A 27,922-nucleotide genomic window follows, 5' to 3' on the forward strand; every position below is an offset into this window, starting at 1 on the left:
ACATTACAACTATTGTCACCAAATGTACAGTTCCTTTGTATAACATTGTAAATACAACCTGATACAAACATATTTGTATTGTACGAGAACTTGTATCGTTAACCATACCCACTGAATATAAGAAACCAGACAGAATAAACACGGTATACCGTTGAATTCAAAGAAACCCGACAGTATAGTCAAGACAGTAGACGTTGTTATTCCGCTTTTGTCTATACTTTTGCACAAATTAAACTAGTTCCACAAACGTATGTTTTCTTCTATATTGACATTAATCACCACCCCTTTCCTGTATAGCTAATCTTACTTCTTCTTGTCTAAGATATTTCTTATGACCAAGTGCAGATGTTACCGTCTAACATTTCTCGGACATGCAGATAAGCCATATATCTCACAAATTAGAGCAGTAGTGTACAATATGAAGTTACACTACTCTACTTTATCTAGAGACCATAAAACCACCTATCCCTACAACTCTGCAATCATTTTTAGCCGCACCTACTCTCCTACCATTTTTGAAGTGAAACTTCTTTAAGCGCGTCGAGAGTAAAATTTCAAGGACGCGTCATGCCAATATCGTCATGTCATGGAGTCAGGTGACGATTTTTGTATCTTAGAATCTTTTTAAAGAAGTTTCACTTCTGACACATGTGACACGCACACGCTCTTTTTTTCTCTTAGACCACACAATCCTACCCCTCCACCTAACCACGAACCGTCTAACCCGTGCAAAATGATGTACTGGTCGCCTATATCCAGCGCGTACAGCACAACCCTCAGAGGGAGCTACTGGAGTCCCCCGGGAAGTGCAGCAGGTTGTCCCCGCTGCAGCTGGGTGTGGGGGACGAGGGGGGGTCCAGTGACGCGCGGGACGCCGAGCTGAAACTACTAGAACTGAGCTCCTCTTGTTCAGCTTCGAAGCGATTTATCGCTGGAATTGAGAAATTGTACGTGAAATATAGGATATAAAACTGATATTTGTGTGGATGGGATTTCATGATGCATGTTTTGGTGTGTAACTTTATGATTATGGTCTTTTGATATGTTTTCTGATGTAGTGGTAAATGTTACTTTAATTTCTTAATTTTACACTGTTCATATGAAGTTATCTTCACGATATCAAATTATAAAAATCATTGATTTAAGAACCATATTTGTTGAATGAAATAAAAGTTTCCCATAGGGATTATTTGACCAGATTTGACCCTTATAATTTCGTTCATAACCGAAATCGTCAGAATATGAAAGCAATTTTATTAATCTGGTTTAATAAATCTACTGAATTTACAATTAACAAATAAGAAGGATGTTCTTTCTATCAAATATAAAACTATTATAAGTGAACATGTACAACAATTTAAATTTCATGTGTAAAAAAGGGATAGTTACAAAATAAAATGCAGTAGTGGTTTTTGAATTGTCATTTTATTTCTAAATAATTTTAACACTCCACGTCAATAACAAAGTCACACGGTTAAAATTTTGCCAAATTTAAAAAATCGCGCCAAATCGTTCAAAAAGATAACAGTAAAGAAGCTAATTTCATTAATTTGAATCTAATTTTTAAGTCGAAAGTGCAACAATACGTGGGTTACTGTACTTTAAAAAAAGCTGTACATGATCATAGAGTTAATTTTGACTGAGCTTAAAAACAGTTGTTTATGTTATTCTTATCGCTGCAATTGTTAATTCTCAAAAACATGTTATAATGAAATCTCTCATTAAATATTGTTTCTTTTAACAAGAAGTCTAAATTATTTTATTGAAATTCCAAAAGTGAACTACAATGCAAAAATTGTATAATTCGTTTTAACAAGTCCAAATTTGCACGTCTCAAATATAGATACTAAGGATCTTACTAATAAAATGTTACCCATTCGCTTTGCAATGGATTAGTTATTGCAATAACCTGTCTTGTTTTTATGATTGACGTTTCATGTGAGTAAGAGCAGGACACAGCTATGGTAGAAAATGGTAGAAATTTATCCATTGTTTAACTTTTTATTAGTAAGGCCGTTAAACTTTCCACTATAAGCAGCGCTGACTCATCAGGCACTAAATTTAGATTCTTAAGTGTAAAACTAATATTCAAAGTGTAAAATGGATACATTTCAGTAATTAATTTCATTCATCAGTTGAGAATGAGGCGACAATATATTTTCTCATTAAACTAACCGACTGAATAAAATCTCATAAATTGTTATTTAAAAATAAATATAAAACAGTATACCTAATACAGGTACGCAGAAAATTACTTCTACTTAAAATTAGCCAAATTATCCGATATTATTTTTTGGTCTTTTACATTCCATAAAATGAGTTCTCGCATATTGTTATCTTAAAATTATTTTCTAGTATTAGTTCTATAGATTGTCATGAGAGAACACTTAGGTCTTAGATAAATCATTAAGGTACATAACGTTACCGCGGCCTTCATACAATGAGTTATATAGACAATTATTATAGGGGGACAACCCAACGTTATGGGGTTTTTAACTACTACTATTAAATAAAATTATCAAATAAAAAATTGTTACGAGTACATAAAAAATACGGTGTCAATACATTATAAAATGATACTTCTACTTATTACTATAAAATCATAGGCATAAAAAATTGACTTGAGATTTGATAATGCAAATAATAGCTTAAAAATATCTTGTATAAAATTCTGTATATAGAAAATATAATGTAAGATCCATAACATCAGGCTGTCTCATATATGAGGAAAATAATATATCAATGTGCACACAACGGTATTTGATACCTCCGACTATGTCATATTATGCAACGCAAGTAATTTTCACTAATACTGAGGTATTATTGCGTAATTATACAAATAATTATATTATGCAATAAATAACATACTTTTGTAAACATTATAAAAAATAACATTGAGAAAAATAAATAAACATACAAAAATAATATTAATTATTATGCACTAAAACAGCACGTGATTTAAAATATATATAATTTCATCACAATTTTATTCGAATCAATTTACCAACTAAAGCCGTTACGAATTAATAATGGAATTTTTTTTTATGATTTACTAAAATTTTTGGATCATTGCATCGCAACTTATACTGGCCCTGGCGGCAACAACTTAATTGCAAAATAAAATGAAATATTACAACTAAAATAATAATCTAATAAAAGAAAATACAAAAATAATTGAAGAGGATCTCGTCAAAAAAGAAATAATATCTACAACTTTGTACAAACACAAGCGCGTTAAAAGTTTTGATTATTTCTTGAATCAGAAATCACTGTTTTTAATTTTTTTTAATTTTTACTACTTTTTCGCATTTTTATTCTATTTTTAAAACGATATGATTCTATGAGTACTACTAGATTTTATACGATAGTGAAGTAAATTTAACTACTTAAAACGAGAAACTGACGTAGCAGCACTGTTATCCGCTTCTGCTTACAATAAAACGAACCTGTTTCACTAACAAACTATTATTATTTGCAACTAAAGAAGCTCAAATTTTATTGCAAGACCATGTTTATGTTACTTTTTCTTCTTGCGCGATTTCTTCGCCTTGGATTGTTTCGGCGACGGTATCGTAACATTAGTAGCACCTGCTTTCTTATCTTCCTTATCGCTATCAGTCGATACAACCGGCGAAGTTCCGTCTTCATCTGATGACTTCTCCATATCATTATATTTTTCCGGTTTCACTTCATCGTCTGCTTGCACCTCTTGCGTAGTTATTTTATCGGTTTCCAGAACACTAAAACCTTTTTCCTTTCTAGCTGGCACTTGTTGCACATCGATAAGATTGAATGATGTCGATTCATCTGGTTTCGAAATGTCCTTTATAGACGACAGTATATCATCTATGTTAATTTTGCATATAGGACTTGTAATTTTAGTGTCGCCAGCATCGAGAAGACTATCTTTCATTACTTCGAGCTTGAAATCATCCAAAGCGAAATCTAATCCGTCCAATGGCGGGAAGTCATGTGAGACTGAGTGATGTTCATCTACAAAATTGAGCTCGGAAGGTGTGTCACATTCTGCGACCATGATGTCGGTTCTTTTGCAAAGTTCCGCCAATTTATCTTGTAATGAAGCACCTGACGACTTTGTATCCTCCTCTTGACGTTCACATGATTTAACGACCTCTGTCTTAACAATTTTTTCTTCCTTCTCATCAATTTGTTTAGCGGTTTTCGTGACAATTGAACTCCAAGATTTAATCGTACTCACGTTAGCTTCTTCATACCGATTGGACACGACCAACTCTTTTGGTTTCTCGTAATTTTCAACAGGCTGCGGGGATTTTTTGCGTGTTTTATTCGCCGTGGTGATTTGGATTTCCGGAAATTCCTCCTCCGTTGTATTGATAACGTAAACCTCCTTTTCAGTATCTTCATGTTTTTCAGAAACAGATGATTTTCTTCTTTCAAAGTTAGGTGATGGTGATTTACTTTTTGGGGATTTTGATTTTTCTTTTACTTTTAGAGACGCAGTAGCGATCGTTTCTTTATAGGTGTCGAAATATGTATCTTCTTTGTTATTTTGTTTCGTAGAACTAAAGACATTTGTAGATGGCTTTGTCTGTTCCAAATCCAACAAAGTATCAGTTCTTTCGTCTTTGAATGACTTCTTAGATTTCCCCATATTATTTATCGGTTCGATGGTCTTGGGTGACTCTTCAATTTTTCTCTCTGGAGTGAAACTTTTTGATGCACGCTGCTTTCTGGATTTTGTTGAACTCGATGTTGATGTTTCGAAATCTTCAAAATTTGTCGAAATCGATACCAATTCACCACTAGAAGGCTGTTGCTTCTCTTCGATAGCGTGTATTTCCACAAAGCTGTCGTCATCCTCCTTCGACTGCTGATCCTCTGGCATCTTTTTTGCCTTGCGAGCTTTCTTAGTTTTCGATTTTGTTTCATCAACTTTTTCAACAACATTAGTAGGAATATCGGCGTCTACGGCTTGCTTGTTGGGCTCGTTTAAGAGTAAGTCCCACGCTTGTTCCTCAGTTTTTATTTCATTGTCAAAAGCTTTTTCTACAGCCGTTTCCGGTTCCTTAGGAGGAATATCATCAGATGATTTCTTATCAGCGTCAACGTTAACATCTTTCGGGAAAACGGGCGGAGGGGTTGCCTCTTTAGAATTTTTTTCAATGGTTTTCTGAACACTCTTAGAGGGCTTCGACGGTTTACGCGCGAGATCATCTTTGGGTGCTCTCTCGACGTTCAATCCGAAGACATCAGATTTGTCCGCTTTGGCCGGCTTCGCATCCGGCATTCGTCTATCTCTATCCTTACAACTAGCACTAGCCGCTACTCTATCACTAGTAAACTTGGTGGGGGGAGATCTCTTAACTCTAGGCCGGGCCGCCGGCTGAATATCATCCGGCGCCCGGTTCGATATTGGCAGTGATACGTTGGCGTCGTCGTCCGGCGGGGCGGGCGCGGGGGCGGGCGCGGGGGAGGGGCTGCGGGCGTGCAGCCGCGCCGGGATGACGACGTCGGTGGGCAGCGCTTGGGGCGGCGCGGCGGCGGGCTCGGCGACGGGCTCGGCCAGCGCCTGCGCCGGGATGGTGGTGCCGAGCGGCAGCGCGCGCGCCGGCAGGTCGGGCGGCGGCGCGGCGGGCGCGCGCAGCACGGGCCGGAAGGCGGCCTCGTCGGCGTTGGGCCGCGTGTGCGCGTCGGCGTCGGGGCGGGGCGCGGGCGCGGCGGGCGGCGGCGCCGACACGCAGCCCAGCGGGTCCACGGCGCGCACCACGGCGGCGCCCGGCGAGCGCGCCGCCCCGCGCGCCACCGCCAGCCCTACGCGAAACCGAAGGCAACCAGTTAGAGCCGGCCGCTCGCCGCGCGCCGCGACCGCGACCCGCGCGCCGAGCGGCCGGCTCCATTTAGACAAGCGTGGGATCGGTTAATAGAAAGCCAAGAGAGGGTGTTACGGGTGCCTTTGGCTTCGGTGTAGGTCCCGGAGAGGCCGCGTGCGACGCCGTCGGTCCGACGCGGACGCGCCCTCTCCGTTGACGGTGTTACGATCTTCAGTAACCCCTCCACTTGATTCGCTTCACTCTTGTGCACTTTCACCATTTAGTATCGAATGGTTGAATGATGGATGTTAAATACGGTGTTTAGATGCGAAATGTTCGAATATTAAAACGTTGTCCCGTCAAAACGTGAGTAGAAAAACAAGCACGTAACGATTGTTACGAATTAGATGTGATGTAAAATCGAGACCGCAAAATACTGATTTCGCGAATAAAATGTTAAATGTTTCCTTCCGCAAATGAAACGAAAAATCAACGAATTGTTGATAAACAAAAAAATAAGAAACTGAACTACTGCACTATAACAACTCCTAACAAAACAGCAAATACGCAAAACACACCCCACTTCCACCGGGTAAAATAGCGAAACAACTTCATCGTTATCATCATCGTGTATATTACGCAAATCATGCAAATAAATCAATATTCTGATATAGTATTTTTCAGATTTTAACCGTTTAGTTATTAAAACAACACCAATAGGTATATAAAAGCTGTGAAAATTTGAGAAAAGTTGTATAGCTAAAAAATATCACCAGTCTTCTATGTTATAAAAAAATATTTGTTTATTAATTTCATAAATTAAATTTAAGCTCAACAATATTTCCCAAATTTTCCGTCAATTCCTGAAATAGTATTCCAGTTGCCAATACAAACTACACATAAATACTATGTACTCAAAAGAAAATAAGGAACACTGAATTAAAATACAATTATCAACAATTATTTTTTCCAATCAGATAACGTAATTATTAAAAACACGGTGTCCCATATGTTCTTTTGACCAGTTTAAAAATAACTTTATAATCATTAACATACAACAAACAAATAGACACACAATCAAGCTCTGAAATTGTCCGAAGCAAAACCCAGCCTACGCGTTTATTAGGCAGAGTTTTCTTACGCGTCACTTCATAGTATAAAACAAAGTCGCTTTCTCTGTCCCTATGTCCCTTTGTATGCTTAAATCTTTAAAACTACGCAACGGATTTTGATGCGGTTTTTTTTTAATAGAGTGATTCAAGAGGAAGGTTTTAGTATATAATTTATTAGGTTTTAGACAAAGCGGGCGAAGCCGCGGGCGATATACTATAAACTGTTTTGTATTTTTGCTCACCCACATCATCTACACTATTATTATAAATAGGAAAACTTTGTTTGTTTGTTTGTTTGTTTGTTTGATTGTAATGAATAGGCTCATAAACTACTGGACCGATTTTAAAAATTCTTTCACCATTCGATAGCTATATTATCCACGAGTAACATAGGCTATGTTTTATCCCGGAAATCCCACGGGAACGGGAACTATGCGGGTTTTTCTTTGAAAACGCGGGCGAAGCCGCAGGCGGAAAGCTAGTTTTGTATATTTCCTCTGATTGTTGGGTTGCCTGGTAGAGATCGCTGACAAGCGATAATGCCGCCCTTTGCTTTTTCTGTAGTCTTGTCTTTGTTATATGTTAATGTTTTTTCAATGCAATAAAGTATTTTCATTCATTCATTCATTCGATTGTAGATACCATAAATAAGGTGCTAATTTGAATGTTTTACTGTAATCTACACCACGCCTCTTGGACATTTTTAAAACCTTTGAATCGAGTAGCCCCTCGGATACTTTTTTATTGTTTCAATAGGCGATTGTTAATTTACGTATATAGTTAATATGTATATAGTTAAATAAATTCATTTCATTTGTAAATATTTAACACAAGCCCCTCGAATATTTTTAAACAATTTAAAGTCTATTTGTTTATCGTACATCAAGTTTTATAGGATGGAAATTTTTCAATGTGCCCTGGAGGGAAAGTACTTCAAATACTGGAAATAGCAAATTTTACTGAAAGGAAACATTCCTTAAATTTCAAAGAGAAATAAAACTGCATTTAAAGGTTTTCGAAAATTCACTTGACCTGAAATCGAACCAATTAAAAATTTCCATCCTGTATATAATATAATAAAATTATTTAGTTCAGTATCATGCGACATACCATGGTCCTCCTTCATGGCCTCCGCAAGGTCCTCCTTGAGCTGCACATCGCACACGGACGCACGTCCTCCGTCCGCTAACAGCGACTTGCGGCGGAAGCTGTCCGATGGAGAATGTTCCAGGGAACCTGGGGAATGACGTCATTGGTTTTAGTTTAAATTTGGAATAGGGGAATGTTCTAGACATCCTGCAGAGAATGTCATTCTTTTCAGTTTAAATTTGGAATACAATAGCATGTTTGATCCGTAGGCATGTTCGTGAACTTGCGGTGTGACGTCATTTGTTTTAGTTTTAAAATGTGGAATAGGGGAATGTTCTAGACTCTAGAGATTCCGCACAAGGTGTTATTGATTTTGGTTTGAATGTGGCATGCTCGAGAACTTGGGGAGTGCGACGTCACTGATTTTAGTTTAAATGGCGAATACCTACACGTTTCAGAACTTACGGAATTTGTCAAATTTTTGGGTAGTAGCTACTTGACATCATAAATTTTAATTTAAATATTGTAGCGCATTGCGTCGGGCCTGTCTGGTGGAAAATGTTCTAGAAAATCTGCTGAAACGTCCCTGAATTTTTCTTTATTCTGTTTTTTCCAATCTTAATATATATAAATCTCGTGTCACAATGTTTGTCCTCAATGGACTCCTAAACCACTTAACCGATTATAATAAAATTCGCACACCATGTGCAGTTCGATCCAACTTGAGAGATAGGATAGTTTAAACATGTAGGTACCACGGGCGAAGCCGGGGCGGACCACTAGTTTTTTTGGTAATGTTCATGAACTCACTGGCCGAGCCGGAGGATATGAGCACGGGCACTACGGGCCGCACGCCGGGCATGTTGACGGGGTTGGAGCGCGCCGCGCCGCCGCCCGCGCCAGTGTCCACCTCCACCGCCTCCGCCTCCGACAGCGACGAGTTCGAGCTACGGACAGAAACATTATATAAAAATCTATACTAATATTATAAAGCTGAAGAGTTTGTTTGTTTGTTTGTTTGAATGCGCTAATCTCAGGAACTACTGGTCCGATTTGAAAAATTCTTTCTGTCTTAGATAGCTCATTAACCGAGGAAGGCTATAGGATATATATATATCATCACGCTAACACCAACAGGAACGGAGCCCCGCGGATGAAACCGCAGGGCGTGGCTAGTAAAATTATAAATAGCGTGTGTCGAACACACGTGTCAGAAGTGAAACTTCTTTGGCAAGATTCAAAGATTCCAAAATCGTCGCCTTACTCCATGACGTGACGGTATTGCCCTGACGCATACTTGAGATTTTACTCTCAACGCGCCCAAAGAAGTTTCACTTCAAAAATTAAAAATAATTGGTGTAAGTTTTTATGAATATATTATTTTATAAAAGCTGTTCACCCCTATGCCTGGGTTAGTATTAGCAAATAATATGTTGTTACCTTTTCAAATTCTTGATACAACCCAGGCAGATACAAATCCAACAAAGCAATAGGTAGTCATTTAAATTCGTTCATGTTTTAGTCTTTCGTATAATATATTATGTTTTAAGAAGATTTTTCATAAAAAGTTGGCAAAAAAATTCACTAAAATTAACTTATTTAAAACGTTCAAAAATTATGATCACATTAACTCGATTTTAAAAATGACGCCCCAGTATCATAAATCAACTCACCCGCAATTATAAGTCTTGAACACGAACTGCGGCCCCATCCACAACCGACGGTGCGGGCCCGCGTGCGTCACTATCTCCACTTGAGACAACCAACGTTCCTCTTCACTCACGCACATGTCTGCGCATCTCTGTAACATGTTTCACGATGATAATCAAAGTCATTTTGTTTATCACCGTACGTTGCGAAGCACACGTGCCAGAAGTGAAACTTCTTTGGCAAGATTCAAAGATACCAGAAAGAAGTTTCACTTCTGATACGTGTGCTCGGCGCATACGCTCTTTTTTTACTGCAAACAAAATAGTCAATCACAAATTCCCAGAAATTTATAATTGGATGAAAAAGTATACATATTACATAATATGTACATAATATAAGAATGCAATTTTCCATATTAAAAGAACTCACATCCAGCAAGCTCTCAAATTTATAATTCAACCTGGAATTTTTAAGTATTTATTATGTTATTATATAGAAAAAAAAGAGTGTGTGTACCTATGTACACGCGTTAGAAGTTATACTTCTTTGGCGTATGGAAAATACTAGAAATATACAACTTGAACATAGTTATCAATTTTCATACCACCTAGAACTAACTTCATGCTGTTAAATTTAGGTGTCGGTGTGCGCGCGCATCGTAAATATTCACTCTCATCATTTTTCTGCATCGCGCCAAAAGAAGTATAACTTCATAAAATATTTTATTCTTATACCATTTGCTTAGCTATTACATACCCGACAGCTCAGCGGTTGCAGCAGAGGGTTGGACGGTGGCAGGGGCGCCAGTAAATCCGCGGCCGCTGCTGGACGCTGCAGCATCCATTGAGCCACTGCTTCCACTTCCACTTCTATAGGCGACTCGTCGCATATCTTCTCTTTTGCTACGCCTGTTGATACATTTGTTAATTAGTGTTGAGTTCAGATTCGTTCTTCGTGTAGATTCTTTTTTACTACTATAACATAGGGTACCTATATTTATTTTAATTTCTAACTTTTTTTTTTATAAAGTGCGGTGTCCCTGCACAAGCAATTATGTTTGTAGGAGCTATTTGTATATGTGTGTTGTTTCCCCGTCAATTAATTTATATTATTACCCAGTAATGGTATGTAAGTCGTATTGTGTAGCTCCGTAACAAGAGTAATTCTGCAACATGTTAAGAGTTTTTAAAAGTTTTTAATTTGGAAATACACCTCCATAGTCCGAACCGTACGTCTACAGGAACGGTTCAGCATTGATCTGTTAATTTTAATTATTATATTCATACTCACATCTCGCCGGCCTCGGATGCAGCAGCAGGTGCAGCAGCGAGCCGTTGGCCGCCATCAGGTACAGGGGTACGGCACACCCGCGCCCGCTGGCGGAGGGTAGCGCGCACCCGAACCACGAGCGCGCTAGCAGTGGCGCTGCACCGCTCTCTTCTGATAGCGACGATAGGCGCTGACGACCTGGGTAATACGTTATAGTTGTAGGAAATAAGTTAATACTAAAAAAAGTAAAAATATTCATTACTGTAACTCAAAAATTTATTTATTCAAGTAGACTTCGCTAAGAAGTGCTTTTAAATCGTCAAAGTGCAAAAAACCCAACAAAGATACAGGAATACGATCAAAATAAAAGACATTACATTTGACTGAGTAGAACCTTATCAATTGACATATTTATGTGTAATTTTGCTACACTATTATCAATATATCATAATCTTGCAAAAATAATAAATTAGCAACAATATTAAATGAAAAATGAAATTAAGAAACATACAAATTTAAGCAAAGTATGAAATTAGGGAGGTTAGTGGTCCACAGGGACCTGTATTAGATCCAGTTATATTTTTATTCTTTCTTGATGTCTTTTTCTATTAATAACGTAACCACGGAGTAAATACAAAGAGGAGATGTTCTAATTCGATTTTCTTAGGAAACAACGCGTGACACTTTACGGGGTGAGGGGGTGCTAGATCCCGCCCACTTCTCTCTTTTCCAGCTACCGGTCAATAGCAAAACTAATTGCTCGTTCTGTCAATTTTGTTTTGTAGTTACGTAACTATCTGACACTAGATGTCACTAAGTGCAGGATGCAACAGAGTCGAACTCAGAATTTTCGTACCGTCGTCTCGAATTTTTTTAATTTAAATAATTATTTTATCATGAAAAAAAAAATGTATCTGATGTATGACGAATGAAGATTATTAGATTTTCTCTTATGCAACATAATTTTTTGTTTACAAGTGTATATATGTAAGTGTATGTTGAACCCGAAAAGGGGTCATTGTACTCATCATTTTAAACATCTTTTTCAATCAAGTTATTCAAAAAGATGAGTACCTAACTACCTAGTAAATAACCCCTTTTCAGGTTTAGTGGAAATCAAGAATAATGTTGTATATTTAAATGACTTATTTTGTTTAAAATACTTATCAAGATGGTTTACAAAGTCAGTATGTTTTGAAAAAAAAAACACCTCCCTTTTATTGTATTGGTCAAGTAGGTAAAACAAATTTCAGTGGCGGAATAAATAATACACAAAAATTATAACGACAAAAATGTATTTGCATAATTCAATTTCCTGCAAAAATAACTGCTTTGGTTAGTTGTTGTCGATTCGTTGCTCTATCGTTTTCTACGGTTGCAAAATACTTAAAACGAATATCAATATATTTTTCAGCTATAGCTTTAATCAGAAGAATAATATGATTATTATTCGGTGATTGATCGAAAATATGATTCGCTGATTTTTCGAAATATTTTTCTCCAATAAGCGATTTTAACGTATTTATTATAATTTTATGCTTACGGAAAATAGGAGAATTCAAAGATTGCGTTTTAACACAACGGATGCTGCATTCGGTTCGTAAACATATATTTATGACATCTTTAGACGGGAAAGTAAGACCACCTTTATTTTTAGTTTTTATCAAATAAAGGTCATCATCATCGTAATTATCAGCATATAATTCATGAAGGCAGCTTTCACATTTGATTTTGAAATGTAAATAATTGACAACAAACCCAGAAATATATGCAACTATTTGACGGCGCAAATAATCTCCTATAGTTGTATTTAATTGCTCATCAAATTCTAACAACAAATCGTCAGGCATGGGTTCGTCATCCAATGATGCCTCGATCAAGTCATTTTCCAAAATTCGATAACGTTCTGTAGTAATATTTATTTTGTTTACAGAGGATTCTTTTAAAATGGAAATATCCTCTAAAGGAATACAATTTCCTCTGAAACCCTCTTTAAGTTCTGTATTTATCAGGGTTTTTTTGTAAGCTGATTTAAATTGACGTGATGTTGGATTATTATTGGCCCTTCCATGAGCTCTTAATACCCCAAAAAATAGTTCCAAATGGTCCTGCGAAAATTTGTACATAGTCAAATATTTAAGGACCTTTTCTTTTTCAATTAGGCGGTTATACAAGAAAAGTGTACTATTAATGCATGTTAAAAGGCCCATAAAACCAGTTTTGCGATTCGTGGTGATAACAAGCTTCTCTTCATCAGGAGCTACTATAAACATTATGTAATGTTTTGCATATTCTAAATACTCCCTTGTTTTCAAAATATTATTTTTAAATAAGGGTTTTTTGTACTCAAATTGACGCATGTTTCGTGAGTTAAGAATGTCAAAGATGTTGTTTATTAAAGGGATAAAAGTAATTGTAGCCGCAACATTTTTGAATTCAACATTATATTTTTCACAAACTTGGAGTGCATCTGCTACGCCATTGCTGAAAAGTTGACTGGCTAATTTTACTTTCATTTTTTGTCGCTGAAAATTTATGTGTTTCTCTTTTAACTTGTTCCCAAGATGGAGGCCTTCTGTCTTTTGTAAGTTATTGAGCTTGACGAGATAAGACCATTCAATTAGATTACCTTGATAATCAAGAAACTTCTTTTTATTTTCAAATGCGTTTCGCACAAGTTTTAGCATATGACATGCGTCAAGGAATACTGCTACTTCGTAGTCTGTACTAGGGTGTTTGAAAGTAGTTTTCATATTCTGAGATTCTAACGAACATCCTAACTTTTTAAGCATAGCAATGTTTGCAGCGCAGCCATCCATCGTAAGTGAAACAACGTCTACACCATTTTCTTCGCATTTGTAGAGGCATTGTTGAACTATTGAAGCGCGTTGTTCCCCAGTCATAGAACGAATAAGAAAGAAACCCACAGGTAATTTCCAGCGTTCAGTTTGACATACAAGCAACAGGACTAAAGCCTGAGATGCTTGATCCGAATTATCGTATTGTACGTCATTAAGGCCGAGATCAACATAGCCGTGATATTTTGTTCCATCCCATTCAACGTGCTTCCTAATTGCCATCTCATCCATCATAAGACTGCACAAAGCGCGTTTGCCTGAGGAGTTAGTTTTGTGCTTTAATATGTTAAAAGCTTCAGCTGTAAATCCAGCTTCGCCATTGACACTTTCATACCATTTAGAAATAGTTCTAGGATGCGGTAAGCAAGTATCGAAAGTTTTTCGGACGTATGAGTAAGCATTTGGCGAAAAATAATGGAGTGTCAAAGCGAATGATCGGAGAGCTGGAGAATACTGCTTCGTCAATGGTTTTTTTTTATTTTTTGCCAGCTGACGCCCAACCAAGTCTTTCAACTTAACATTTATTGATGTTAAAATTTCTGATTCTTCTCCTAACAGAAAACTTTTGCTTTCCAATTCTTTAATTAAGGCATTTAAATTTTGAACCTGAAACAAAATATTAAAAAGAATTTTATTTAGAAAAATATCATCTTAAGACACTGCGTGAAGTAAAAATAGCGCCACTAGACCTTCTTCTTCAAACGCTTTACTTTCATATGAAGTCTTCTGATCTTTAATCTATCTGCTCTTGCTTTCCATCGAAGTTGTGCTATTTCATGCTTTAACTTCTTCTTTCTTGGCGTATCATGCAGTATTAGAAATTCATTTAAATCACTTGTAGGTGTGGTAGGCTTAGGTGGTGATATTGTTGGGTCTGTTAATTTTCTTTTAAGCTGTAACATAAAAGATAAAACAGTAAATACGAAGTAAATGAATTGAAACTGGTAAATACTAACTGCATTGAAACGAACCGATATATCCAGTTTTAAACAAGGCAAAGTTCCCTTCTTTAGTTTTCTAAGGCCTTTTTTTGTCACTATGAAGTCTTCATCATTAAAATGGCAAGAACAAATTTTTGTATATTTAGTCGGAGACCAGTCTTGTCTATTAATTTTTGTAATCCATTGCTGTCTTAGATTATCTTCGGATGGAAATCTAAAACATACATCATTTAAAATTTAACTAAATAAACTAGGTAGGCTTTAAGTACTTATAAAATAATTGTAGATAGAATATTTAACTTATAGGAGATTGTATTTTTATATCCAGCGTATTTAATGTTTTAAGTATTTTCTAATAATATTTATGAGACAGCCGCAACCGCGGGACATTCAGTAAAATAATTGATTTCTAATTACGGCCCTGTCTTTTTGTTGTTTGTGTTTGTTGTTCATAGTTGACGATAGATGGCGGCCTGTTTACAATATGATTTGAAAACTACAAAAATAACATTTTGGCTATTAAAGGAATGAATGTTGAACAAATTTCAGTATTAATATCATTAATATATGTTAGTTCTGAGCTCTAAATACCTAAATATTTTTAGTTTCCATGACACCAAGTGTCGCCATCTAGTGTTTGGTAGGATTATGTTTGGAAACGCCGAAGCTAGAAGATTTTTCTAGAACTATTTTTATAAATTACGCATAAAATTACTTACAAATGAAATGTGATGCCATCCATAGCATCAGAACGTCTATCCGAGTAATTTTTACAAGACAAAACACAACACTTCATTATTTTTTACGTCTCACGCGAACAATGCTCTAAAATGGGTACGTTCACAAAGTTGTGCACAGGATGAACGCCAAAAATACACTGACTAAGGCCACGCCCAAATGATGACGTCAGGACCTAGTTGAGAATCACAGTGCACAGTTGCTTAGGCCATCTCCTCTTTGTATTTACTCCGTGAACGTAACTCACCCGAACTTGTGCGTGTGATAGTATGCGTGGGCAGATTATGCGTTGGTCTCAATTGTGCTAGCGGCGTGGATGTGCTGGGCAGGGGGTAGGGAGGCAACCGTGGGTTTGGGTACCACGCACCAGCCACTGAGCCTTCTAAACCCTGTGAAACAATTGTTTAAAATTAACTTTAAATAACATTAAAAACTGATACAGTCTTGACATTGCAATTTCAACTGAGATAAATGTTTTAAAAACATCAAAAAGTACAAATAACTTCGATCGTTACTTTTATACCACAAATAGGTAATGCAATTTATAAATATTTGAAAATTTTCAAATTCTTTCAAACACCTAACTATAAATATTTTACTTCAGTACGGTATTGACTATATTTTTATCATCTTACCGGCGTGTGCGTATGTGCGTGCGCAGCAGCTGCGTGTATCGGCAGACCAGCGGATCTATGGAACCGCGAGAGCCGGTTGACGACGCGCGGCTGCGTGTGTGTGCGCACACCGCACGCGCCGCCGTACGGGCTCAGCGCGAACACGTGCGTGGTGCCGCGGAGCGTGGATATGGCCGCCCAGCGACTGTCGCCCGATATTGCTATGTCCTGTGTGGAAAATTTAATTAAGATTATAATTTATCTGACGTGAAAAATTGTATAAATTTTTTGTTTTGCATTGATGTGAAACAACAGCTGGTATTCAAAATAATTTCTGTCACTGGTGGTAAATTTTGTTAATTGACTTTTGCAAGCGATTGATATAATTATCAAAATATTTGAATGATTATAATATCATTTATTTTTTATAAAATAGCACCTGCGAATTTTAATACCCTGGCCTTTACTATTTACCAGAAAATAGTTACAAAAAAATAATGTTATTCAATAATTAATTAAAGAATATCATGTAATTCAAAAAAACACTCACTTGCACTCTAGCCGTCGTGTCGCCACGGTGCAAAACATACAAGTGGTGAACAGACGCAAGACTGGGCCCGCAGGGGTGGGGGTTAATTCTAAACACGTGGAAGTCGTGTCCTCTACGGTCAGCTGTTATCAGCAACATGCCGCTCGGATCGAATTTAAGGGCTATTATCGCCTCTGAGTGCGCTATGAAGTGAGCTACTATGGGGTCGCATGGCTCTTCGCAATCTTGGCTGTCTTCGTCCTCATTACCCTAAAAATAAATTAAGTTCACTAACTGATAAAACATTATGTAAATATCTACAAGATGTGCATTGATTCTTTAGTGTTAGAATAGATTTAATTTAGAAAGGTGAATTGAATAACAACATCTTTTGCATGTTTAGAATTTTGGTTTCATTTTGGTTTCATTTACTAAAAGAATTTAAATCAATTGACGAAATATCCGCCTCATTTAGCCATTCGTTTGTACGTTGAAATATGCCTCAACAACAACAACAGCTAATTTTAGAAACTATATTAAAAAGATCTAAAATAAGTTTAATTAAGTAATACCAAAATATTTAAAAAAAAAATTGAATAAACATTAAATTTCACTACTACATTACCATCACTATTTGGTGTTTTACTTCTAATCTCTGTTATTCTTGAAAACATATATACTGATAGTCCTACACAAATACAAAAAATTTATTTATCAGTCATAGAAATACCTCAATATCCAATATAGTGACAATCCCCGGTTGCTGAATATCAGTGTGCGGTGGCGAGGGTGACTGAGAAGTGCTCCTACCCCCAGCAAGGCTATGAGCTACACTTTCACCGAGTCCACGCAACCCCTTGCTGAGGGACTTTGCTGCGTGTAACACTGTTGCTGTGTAGCTGGTCACACCTTCACCTGGAAGTTGGTTTTATTTACTTTATATTGACTAACTTCCGCCTGCGGCATGCTCGCGTAGTCTAAGAACCCGCATAGTTCCGTTTCCCGTGGGATTTCCGTGAACCTATCCTATTTCATTAATAATATTAATATAGTTAATGCCTAAATAATAGAAGAAAAATAATTTATCATTATTATAATATCTGTTCTAATTAGGAAAATTAAACCATAGTTATTTAAAAGTAAGAATATTTTTGTTTTTACTTAAGATCATTTTTAGAATGATCCGAAATATACCATGCAAATTTACTTTACAATTTTTCAATAAAACTATGTACTAATTTTAAACTGAAAATAGATTTTTTATTTATATTACATAGGTAAACTGCTATGTAAGGAATTTTGTGTAATCATTTAATTTATTATGAAATATATTAACATATTATTATGTAAAAACCTTGCTATTACACCTGTTTTTATACTGAACATGATATTTGATAACAAATTTTAATTCCTGCATTATAACATCTACATGCACCTGTTAAATAATTTTATTTCAAGGCCTCAATATTTATGAACAAAATTAATTAATTCCATCATCTTAAAACATATTTTTGTTTATTTACTTCTTCATAGAAATATAGAAACAAGATTATTCATTTTACTCCAAAAATAGACGAGATTTGCTAAATCGTGGCTAATAATGTTAAATTATTCATATATATTATGTATAAAAATAAATCTGATTTAAGAATTTATTTCTGTTGCTAACTGACCATTAAAAAAAAAAAAAAAAAAAAAAAAAAAACTACATACATTTTGTATTCACATAAAAATGTTTATCGTATTAAACTCATTATCAAGGCTATAAGACAAACTTATTACTGCAAGTAATATTTCCTCTACTTAATAAACAAAGCTTTAAATAGTTTTATTATCTTTGTATTACATTTCTATAAGATTTCATAAAACAATATTTTACTTCACATTGATAGCATTTATTCTTACAATCCATACTAATATTATAAATGCGAAAGTAACTCTGTCTGTCTGTCTGTTACTCAATCACGGCTAAACTACTGAACCAATTTACATGAAATTTGGTATGGAGATATTTTGATACCCGAGAAAGGACATAGGCTACTTTTTATTGCGAAATATGTACTACGGGCGAAGCCGGGGCGGACCGCTAGTGATTTATATAATGTATGTAACAACATTTTGTTATAAAATTATGTATGTTTTTTAATAAATTAAATTTGAATTGAGTTTCAAAACGCTTACTTTCACAACCTCCACTGCTGCGTTTCGAGGGATTCAACTTCTTATCAGCATAAGCTAGCCAGCGATCACCAAGAGCCAAAGGGTTAATCGGTGATGTACCACCCAGAGGACAAGGGCAGGGGTAGCAGGTGGTGATAGCGAGTCTATCTTCTAATGTGGCAGCGTCGAATACCGCAAAACGCTCAGAAAACGATACAACCACAGATCTTTTATTGGCCAATACATCAAGAATGGGATTCTTGAATTTTATGCTTTTCACCTGTGAATGTAAATTATATCTTATAATTATACAATAAAATACTTTAAAGTTAATGAAATAAAGCAATCATCATCATCAGGTCACGAGTGGCTGAGTTGGTCAAGCATCCCCCCCGGATTGGCGTGGGATGTGTTCGCGTCCCGCCTCGTGATCGAATTTTTTCTATTCTTTATAAATTTATAAAGCATTTTAATGCCATAAAACAAAAAAATCTCAAATTCAATATTCAAAGACTATAACAAATTAAGAACATTTTTTTTTATCTGCTACATATTTTGAATAACTCAACTAAATATAAAATACTTTACCTGTTCACCACCCCTAATGGAAATGAAGCTCAGAGAACAAAATGCTGGTCCAGGGCTTGCAGAGTCGCATAATGCTATGAGAGGCCTTTTCGATGCAAAACAATCGCCGTGCTGCGGAGTTGGCAGTATACGGAGCACTCTCACTGTCCCCTGGCGCCAGGATAGCACCTCTTGGGCCTCACCGTTCGGTGAAATCAGCCACACTTGAACCCCAGCTCCATAACCCAGGATTAAGAGTAACGGAGATACATCATTGTCACTATCTCCTTCTGGTGTGGGTTCATTGATGTCAGCTGTTTCAAATCTGTAAACAAATCGCTATTATTTTCTTTTGTTAATTGTATGTTATAAGAATTTTATGACGCAATGCATAATTAATCTTATATTAAATTTGTTGTTGTACATTTTATTGATATTAAGCCAGCTTTTCTACTGTTCGCACTGTACTTGTCGCAGTACTGAAATGATGATAATACTCATATGATTAACTTAAAATATTTGGTAAGGACAATGCAACCTTGCAAAAGTAAGAGGTAATGTGTAATATAATTAAAATTCAACATACCTAGCCCACTGTATCACATCTTTAGGATCAACAGCGGAAGATGATGATAATGTGACATCATTAATAAAGCCGGAGACTGCATCAATGATGCTTCGGTCACTAGGTGGCTGTGATGGCACGGTGAGTGGCCCTCCCGAGCGGACATGTCGCGGGGACTCCGCCGACATGGTGAATGGTTGCCTTTATGGTGATTTAAGACATATACTTATCACTCACACAAACCCACCAAACATTTAAAGAAATGTTGCAAGATGCTAGAATTACATACGTGCAAGTATTTTCACTATTGTGAATATAAAAATAAACAAGTAGCACTGACTGCACAAGGCTTTATTTAAAAATTATATGCAAAATAAACAACTCATTTTAAATCTTATTTCTTAATGATTTATTACTATTTTACGTTATTCTAAAATCTGTACCCAAATTTAATAATTTTAGATATAAAAAAAGAATTTTTGGGTAAAAAAGGATCCCGAGTGATAAAGAATAATAATTTTAGATTTTTCATATAAATAGGTAGTTATGTTTCTCAGATTACATAATTATTTATCTATACAATCAATATTACATATATATCGTAAATGGATTCGATATGATAGATAGGCGATAAGAAAACTTCAAAATAAATAGAATAGAAATATAACTTTACTACTTAATATTAGATATTCATTTGTATACAAAGCAGAGAACAAGGACAAAGAAATCGATGCAACCTGATTCCATTGCATTGAACAGAACCGAATGCAAACTTAGAGAAAATAGAAAACCAAATTATATCCGAATCATAAAGGGGATATGCAATATATTTACCTTTTTCAGAAAAATATATTTTTAATTTCAATCCATAGTCGAAGTTAAAAGCGTAATTGCGTCGTTTAACTGGCAGTCAATAAAAGTGACGTCACAACAAAACAAAAAACAACTACAAACACTCCAACACACTTTTTCACTTTTAAATCATTGATACACGCACAATAAATAAATAAATTATATTCATATAAATTTATACTAAAAATAACAATGGGACACAACAGATGTTTTGAACAATGAATGTCAGTGATGGTCGAGTTTTGACGCCCGTCGTATTAATTCTCAGTTATACATCCTTCCTCTATGGTATTAATCGTAAATGGGTTCACACAGTTGCAAGGTATATGTGTGTGTGTGTGAGTTTACTTGTTTAACAGCTTTTTAATCTATTTGTTTGTAGTTGTGATAACACTACGTTCGTAAAAACCACACGTATAAAAACATTTTATTATGAGCAAGCGCAAAAAAAAACTATACTAGGTAGGTATGTAGTTTGTATATTTTTATTTTTAATGATATTTAATAATAGAAAATTAAATTATATTTTATGAATAGTAAGCAAAACTACATAAGTAATGAAATGTCTAATTAAAAAGTGCATTATTTTTTTTTTTTTTTATTGTTGCTGAAACTGAATCGCGAGTAGGTAGCTAGTTTTATTATAATGATTATAATGTGCTCTGTGATGTAGCGTGTGGCACAGAGCAAGTAATATGCGTGCGGTTGCGTGTTGTTTTATTTTAACTGAGCATTGACTTGGAATTTGAATAGGTACCTTGGTGCGCTCATAAATCCAAGTATCTACTTGTGGTATCTGCTGTGGGTATCTGTGACACAATAAAAAATACTTCGCTTGACTTGACTTCACAAAAAGCGTGAGTAGGTGAGAAATAGAAAATATGATGATTTTCGAATGTGACAGATTTAAAGGTGTAATAATTGTATTTTTTATTTATCTCGTTCAAATTTCGAACTTTTGCAAAGCCAATCATATTTCTAAGAATATTTTATTTATCATAATTGATGACCTGCGGCTCTTAACCATTTCCGAAGTTTATTTACCGAACATTCATAAATTGGCGGGAAACGGAGTAATTTTTCAAAATGCATTTGCTCAAGTAAGTGACGAATTATTATTTTTCTTTTTCTTGCATAAAACTTGCGATTCGCAATAAACATCTTTCATTCGCAAGTTGCGAATGAAAGATGTTTATTGTGGATTTATCTAGAAAAGCTGTCTTATTCTTAAAATATAAAATCTAAATAATATATTATTCATTCAATGCGATATTTTTTGTTCATTTTTCAGCAGGCGCTATGCGCTCCAAGCAGAAATTCAATATTGACCGGACGGAGACCCGATTCATTGCGCTTGTATGATTTTTACAGTTACTGGCGTGATAGCGTTGCGAATTTCTCAACGCTTCCACAAGTATTTAAGGAATCTGGATATGATACGTATTCCTTTGGTAAAATCTTTCACCCAGGAAAGAGTTCTAATTTTTCTGATGATTACCCTTATAGCTGGTCTGTTCTTCCATATCATGCTCCCAGTGAGATTTACAAAGATTCAAAAGTTTGCAACGATAATAAGACTGGAAAATTGCAAAGGAATCTTATTTGCCCTATAAATGTTACAACGCAACCAGGAAAAACATTACCGGATCTAGAAATTTTAAATAATGCTATTAATCTCTTTAAAGAAAGGAATGCAACAAAGCCCATTTTTGTAGCCGTTGGATTTCACAAACCACATATACCATTGAGGTTTCCTTCACAGTATTTAGGTATGTTCCGGTTTAACTACAAAAAAAAGACGTGTGGCACTCGGGGACTGCCGCGGTAAAGCTATTGCATGCTATGCCTTTAAGCCACACCTCCGCCCGTCGGAGTGGGGAGCGTGAGGTTTTTTCGTTACGGATTTTCTCGATTCTGTCCCCGCGCTCAAGGCCCGCGATAGAAGCTATGCAATAGCTTAAAAAAAAGACGTGTGGCACTCGGGGACTGCCGCGGTAAAGCTATTGCATAGCATGCCTTCAAGCCACACCTCCGAGCCCGTCGGAGTGGGGAGCGTGAGGTTTTTTCGTTACGGAATTTCTCGCGATAGAAGCTATGCAATCGCTTAATATTTCGTATTTGTCGAAAAGTATTAAAATAAATTTCAACTCCTTTTAATTTGTTAGTTACTAAAATACTTTTTAAAGACTTTCTTATAACTTGTTAAATTTAAAAATATAGTTGATAAGGAAATCTTAATATTTTAACCTTACAGAAGATGTTCCAATAGAAAATGTAAGACCGCCGTCTTACCCATGGAAACCACAAGCTCTTCCAACAGTGTCTTGGCATCCTTGGCTAGACGTCCGTCGAAGGGACGACATAAAACGGCTTAATATATCCTTTCCTTATGGAATCATGCCCTTTGAGTGGACCTTGAGGATCAAACAGAGCTACTATGCCGCATCTTCTTATGTAGATGATTTGATTGGAAACTTATTGGCTAATGTCGATATGAGGAAAACTATCGTTGTATTAACGAGCGATCACGGTCAGTATAGCGCACAGAACATATAATATACTCAGGGGAGGTATAGCCCTCGGCAAACTTCTTGGCCAAAAAGTAGCGTGGTGGGGGAAGTTTGCGCATCAAGTTTTAGTACATTTTTATATGGGTAAGCTTCCTCCACCACGCATTTTGGCCAAGAAGTATGCTATAGTTGTATTTTCGTATGTTTTATAAATTAGAAGAACGTAAGTATTGGAAACATAAACAATGTCAATAAAACTTATTTTCAGGTTGGTCCTTGGGAGAAAATGGACTATGGGCAAAATACAGCAATTTCGATGTCGCGTTAAAAGTACCTCTTATATTCCATGTACCCGGCTTAAATCCAAAACATGTAGACAGCCCTGTGGAATTAATAGACATATTTCCAACTTTGATAGAATTGGCTGGTTTAAAAACTAGCATACCAAAGTGTGAAAATAGTAAAAAAACACAATGTTTCGAAGGCAAAAGTTTAATGCCGTATATGCGTGCTAAAGTAGACGGAGATATGAAACGAACAGCCTTTGCTTTGAGTCAATATCCTCGCCCATCAGTACAACCTCAAATAAATTCTGACAAACCGCGACTAAAAGATATAAAAATAATGGGGTATAGTATACGAACAAAAAGATACAGATACACAGAATGGATAGCGTTTAATAGTATTTTATTTACAAAAGATTGGAATACAACACTGGGTATAGAACTGTATGATCATGTCCTGGATCCTGAGGAATCTAATAACATTCACATGAAACATAAATATAAAGATATAAAATCTAAGCTATCGAAATTGCTTAGGGTACAAAACAATAGGTAAACTTACATAAATATAGGAATAAATTCAAGTAACATTTTTAAATGCTTGACTTATACTAAAAATACTCATTATTGTATGTAAGTAGGTATAATATCTTAAATATTTACAATAAAATTTAAATATCGTAGTATATTATAGTCAATAATTTACATAGCTAATGGGCAATGGCAGGAAGTAAATAATTTTTTAGTATAATGCACTAGTTTAACTATATTAAAGTCTTCACCCAAAAATTAATATTATTTCAAAACTCGGAATGTCGCATCCGTTATGCCCAATTATATACGGAAAAAAGAAGCTGATGCTGTGTCTACACACTCATCTCTGCAACTGATTCTTTACGATATGTTTGGAGTCTACTGTTACTGTCTGACAGGTCTGTACTGTCTACTCGCTAATTTGAAAACTCTGCCCAATAGGAGGCAGAGTGCGCTTCGGACACTTTTTGAGTGTAATTGTGAGTCTAGTTGATTCTTGTACGTCAATTACGATAGCAGAAGTTTTATTAGAAATTATCACATTTATTCTGGATGTATTTAAAGAACATTCAGGAAGCCCTCAAAAAATTTTGCATATTTCTGACGTAGAAGCTTTAGATTGTGTTTCAAATTAGGATACTATAGCTACGCCCGGCCGGTCTTTCAATTGAGAATTGATTTGATTAAGGTTTGAGAAAGCCTATGTCACATACAAATACAAGAAAATGTTTAAGCAGCATTTAAGTATGGTTGCAGACATTCTTTACATTCAGAAACTGGCTATATATGTATAAGCTCATGAGAGTAACTTCCTTGTATTCTACATTGTATACTCTTTGGTGTAAAAATACATACAGATTACAGTAATTGTAATAAAATGTGGACAATAAGAAAGCATGTCGAGTGGAAATATAGGTAATATTTTTCACTCTATGTACTGGACATGTTTGAAGCATTCCAATAACAGTATTTCATAAAAATTCCTTATCACTTAAATCTGTCAATTAATAATGCAATGTTGCAATAACATTAATACTATCTCCTGATATGTTTCTAACTACATTTACACATATACAATACTAAATTTGTGCTACATATCCAAAATACACAACATTCTAAACAGTCTTGTTTACACTAAACTTCTTTTTTCTTCGGGAATAATTTTTCTGGAGTTTTCTTCCATTTCAACTTGTTTAAACCTTGCATATAATGCAGTACTGGCCAATACAATTAAATTTGACGCCCACCAGAGAGAATTCTTTGTCTCATTGTACCATTGAGTTGCCATAACTGTTTGAGCACAAGCCTTTGCTGTGCCTGAGATGTTATGTGTTAATGGTGATGTTACCTGTAAAAATAATTATTTAGTAAGTAATTATTTAAATTAAATCTTGTTAAATTCAATCAATATTTAACCCACTTAATTTTTGACTGCCTTGCCATTTGTGCAGTGGTCAATGCGTAAAGAAATGTTTCGGTCTGACAGGACACAAAAGGCTGATTGCCTTCTTGTCCCTACTTTTATGTATATACATATTTATATTTGTCCAAAACTAAAAATTTACCTTAATTTGTAGAGATGTGAAATATCCTATTGCAAATCCACAAAAGCCACCAATGACCATTTGCATCCAAAAATAGGAACTATGGTAATTAGGATAATTCCAAAGCACACTTAACTCCCCATTTAAGACCATTAAGGGGCAGAACAATATAATAGAGTAGGCATTATTATAATATGACAGCAGCCATATTTCTTGATTAACACTTGGTAACACTGACTTTGTAAATATGGAATAGAGGGAAAGCATTAAGGAGCCCACCACTCCATAAATTGTCCCGATTAATGAGAATGATCCTGTAACAAATATTATAATTTCAAATACACACAACATTATTCATGTGCTTAGTAAAGAAACAACAATAAACAAGGATAAGAGCATGAATGCACAGTTTTTTAAATACTAGCTTTCCGCCAGCGGCCTCGCCCACTTTGTCTAAAACCTAATAAATTATATACTACCTTCCTCTTGAATCACTATCTATTAAAAAAAACCGCATCAAAATCCGTTGCGTAGTTTTCAAGATTTAAGCATACAAAGGGACAGAGAAGCGACTTTGTTTTATACTATGTAGTGATAATCTATACCTAATAGCTCCTCCTGATCAACTCCAATATAAAATCCAAAGACAATAAATGTACAACACATTATACACCTTAAAGATGTTTTTTGTCTTAACAACACCCAGCTGAATATAACATTAAATACTGTAGTCAAAGATCTTCCAATATAGTAGAAAGAAACACCAACATATTTTAAACATAGATTGTTGGTTGCTATCATCAGTGTGAACATTATTGATAATGGTATAACCTGGAAAAATATAAAAAGCATCAAATTGTAAACTGTATTAGTTTGATGAATAATCTGTTTATTTCATTCTAAAAGGAAGAAAGATTTGTGGCAAAAGCATTTAATTAAATCCTTACTTTCCAAACATTTTTATTATTGTTTATTGTGTATTGGTAGAAAAAAAACTTTAACCCATTGAGCCCCCAGCGGCCAGATCGGTCCACGACACAATAGATTCCGGGGGCTGAGTTATTAAAATATAAAAATTTCCACATCAGTATTATTATTATGTATTTATATCATACTATTATGTATGTATTGAAACATATTTTTGTTCAAATACAATAAACAAAGGTAAAACCAATTGATTACAATTACAAATTGGTCATCAAGATAAGATTTCCAAGTATTTAGAGATAACATGTGTAACAAATTGCTCCCATACCTTCCACATTATTTCAAGGTTCCATGGTGTTCCTTTGGGAAATTTAAAAACACCTGGTATGCCACCAGTTTTACTGAGAGTAAAACATATTGTAAATGAAACTATGCATTGAAACCATGTTATAAATAAGGGTGCTTCTAGTGCCACGTCCTGACCACTGAGTAAACTTTTATTCACAAATACTGTGGCTATTGAAACAATCCTACAACCGAAAAAAGCAATCTTAAATTAAATAAAAAAATCCACAGTATAACATTAAGTAATGTAAGGTAAAACGGATGATCACTTATAAATTAAACAATTATCAATGAAACATAAAAATTTAATTATTATCTTACCAATAGCATGCAACAACTATAAATATTTTTATATATCTTGAACATAGATCTGTTTGGTCTTCCATATTTCTATGTTTAGACATCTATGTTTTTATTATAATTTCTATGTATTATCGCTTCACTTGAATCTAATTTTAATTTATCACGGTACACCTACATCAACCATACACACATTACGAATGTTTCTATTTTTTCAATTTGTTTTTTGACATGTCTGCTGCCTAAATGTGCAATGACATTTTTCAAAACCATTCTGATTGACGTATTGTCAGGTTTGACAGTGCTTGACTGTGACATTAACGTATTCCCAAAGCAATGCGTCTAACGGAATGTACACCGACAAAAAATAAATAATGCAGAAAAACATGTCACTTCAATTATATACACTACTAGTTTATCGCCCGCGGCGTCGCCCGCTTTCTATCTATTAAAAAAAAACCGCGTCAAAATTCATTGCATAGTTATAAAGATTTAAGCATACAAAGGGACAGAGAAAGCGACTTTGTTTTATACCTACTATGTAGTGATATAGATTTCGTTGTTTATTTTTTTTTTTTTCACTTTTTCACGCATAAGATAGCATTCCCAAATTTATCATTATATGCGCAAAGATTCATCTCATAAACCATGATAGCTAGAAAGCTGAAGGTTTCACAAATGATATATTTCCGTTACCGCTATAACAACAAATAGATAGAAAGCTGAAATTTTCACAAATGAT

The 27,922-nt window shown here is 35.3% G+C and overlaps 3 protein-coding genes across 5 annotated transcripts; 1 reads left to right on the forward strand and 2 right to left on the reverse strand.

Annotated features, from left to right (window-relative positions):
• Positions 1-118: 118 nt before the first annotated feature.
• On the reverse strand, positions 119-20,990 carry LOC123692170 (breast carcinoma-amplified sequence 3 homolog). The gene is made up of 14 exons (XM_045636868.1): positions 20,719-20,990; positions 19,906-20,085; positions 19,341-19,644; positions 18,774-19,032; positions 17,323-17,507; positions 16,614-16,862; positions 16,085-16,291; positions 15,697-15,838; positions 10,934-11,110; positions 10,400-10,551; positions 9,667-9,794; positions 8,804-8,940; positions 8,015-8,140; positions 119-931 (listed from the first exon to the last, which is right to left on the reverse strand). Exons 2-14 carry the CDS (start codon positions 20,070-20,072, stop codon positions 777-779), a joined length of 2,388 nt encoding a protein of 795 aa, XP_045492824.1. The 5' UTR covers positions 20,073-20,085; positions 20,719-20,990; the 3' UTR covers positions 119-776.
• A 523-nt stretch (positions 20,991-21,513) lies between these two features.
• On the forward strand, positions 21,514-26,563 carry LOC123691749 (iduronate 2-sulfatase). Of its 3 annotated transcripts, none has more exons than XM_045636291.1 (4): positions 21,514-21,836; positions 22,028-22,505; positions 22,994-23,266; positions 23,515-26,563. In XM_045636291.1, the coding sequence occupies exons 1-4, from the start codon at positions 21,618-21,620 to the stop codon at positions 24,084-24,086; spliced, it is 1,542 nt and encodes a 513-aa protein (XP_045492247.1). In that variant the 5' UTR covers positions 21,514-21,617; the 3' UTR covers positions 24,087-26,563. The 3 variants fall into 3 exon arrangements, with proteins under 3 accessions (XP_045492247.1, XP_045492248.1, XP_045492245.1); XM_045636292.1 differs by having other exon boundaries at positions 22,031-22,505; positions 22,991-23,266; XM_045636289.1 differs by having other exon boundaries at positions 21,515-21,836; positions 22,991-23,266.
• On the reverse strand, positions 23,904-27,403 carry LOC123691750 (GDP-fucose transporter 1). The gene is made up of 5 exons (XM_045636293.1): positions 27,202-27,403; positions 26,864-27,065; positions 26,214-26,439; positions 25,630-25,922; positions 23,904-25,412 (listed from the first exon to the last, which is right to left on the reverse strand). Exons 1-5 carry the CDS (start codon positions 27,282-27,284, stop codon positions 25,194-25,196), a joined length of 1,023 nt encoding a protein of 340 aa, XP_045492249.1. The 5' UTR covers positions 27,285-27,403; the 3' UTR covers positions 23,904-25,193.
• Between the last annotated feature and the right edge of the window lie 519 nt (positions 27,404-27,922).

Source organism: Colias croceus, chromosome 5 (assembly GCF_905220415.1).
Source record: "Colias croceus chromosome 5, ilColCroc2.1".
Classification (NCBI taxonomy): domain Eukaryota; kingdom Metazoa; phylum Arthropoda; class Insecta; order Lepidoptera; family Pieridae; genus Colias; species Colias croceus.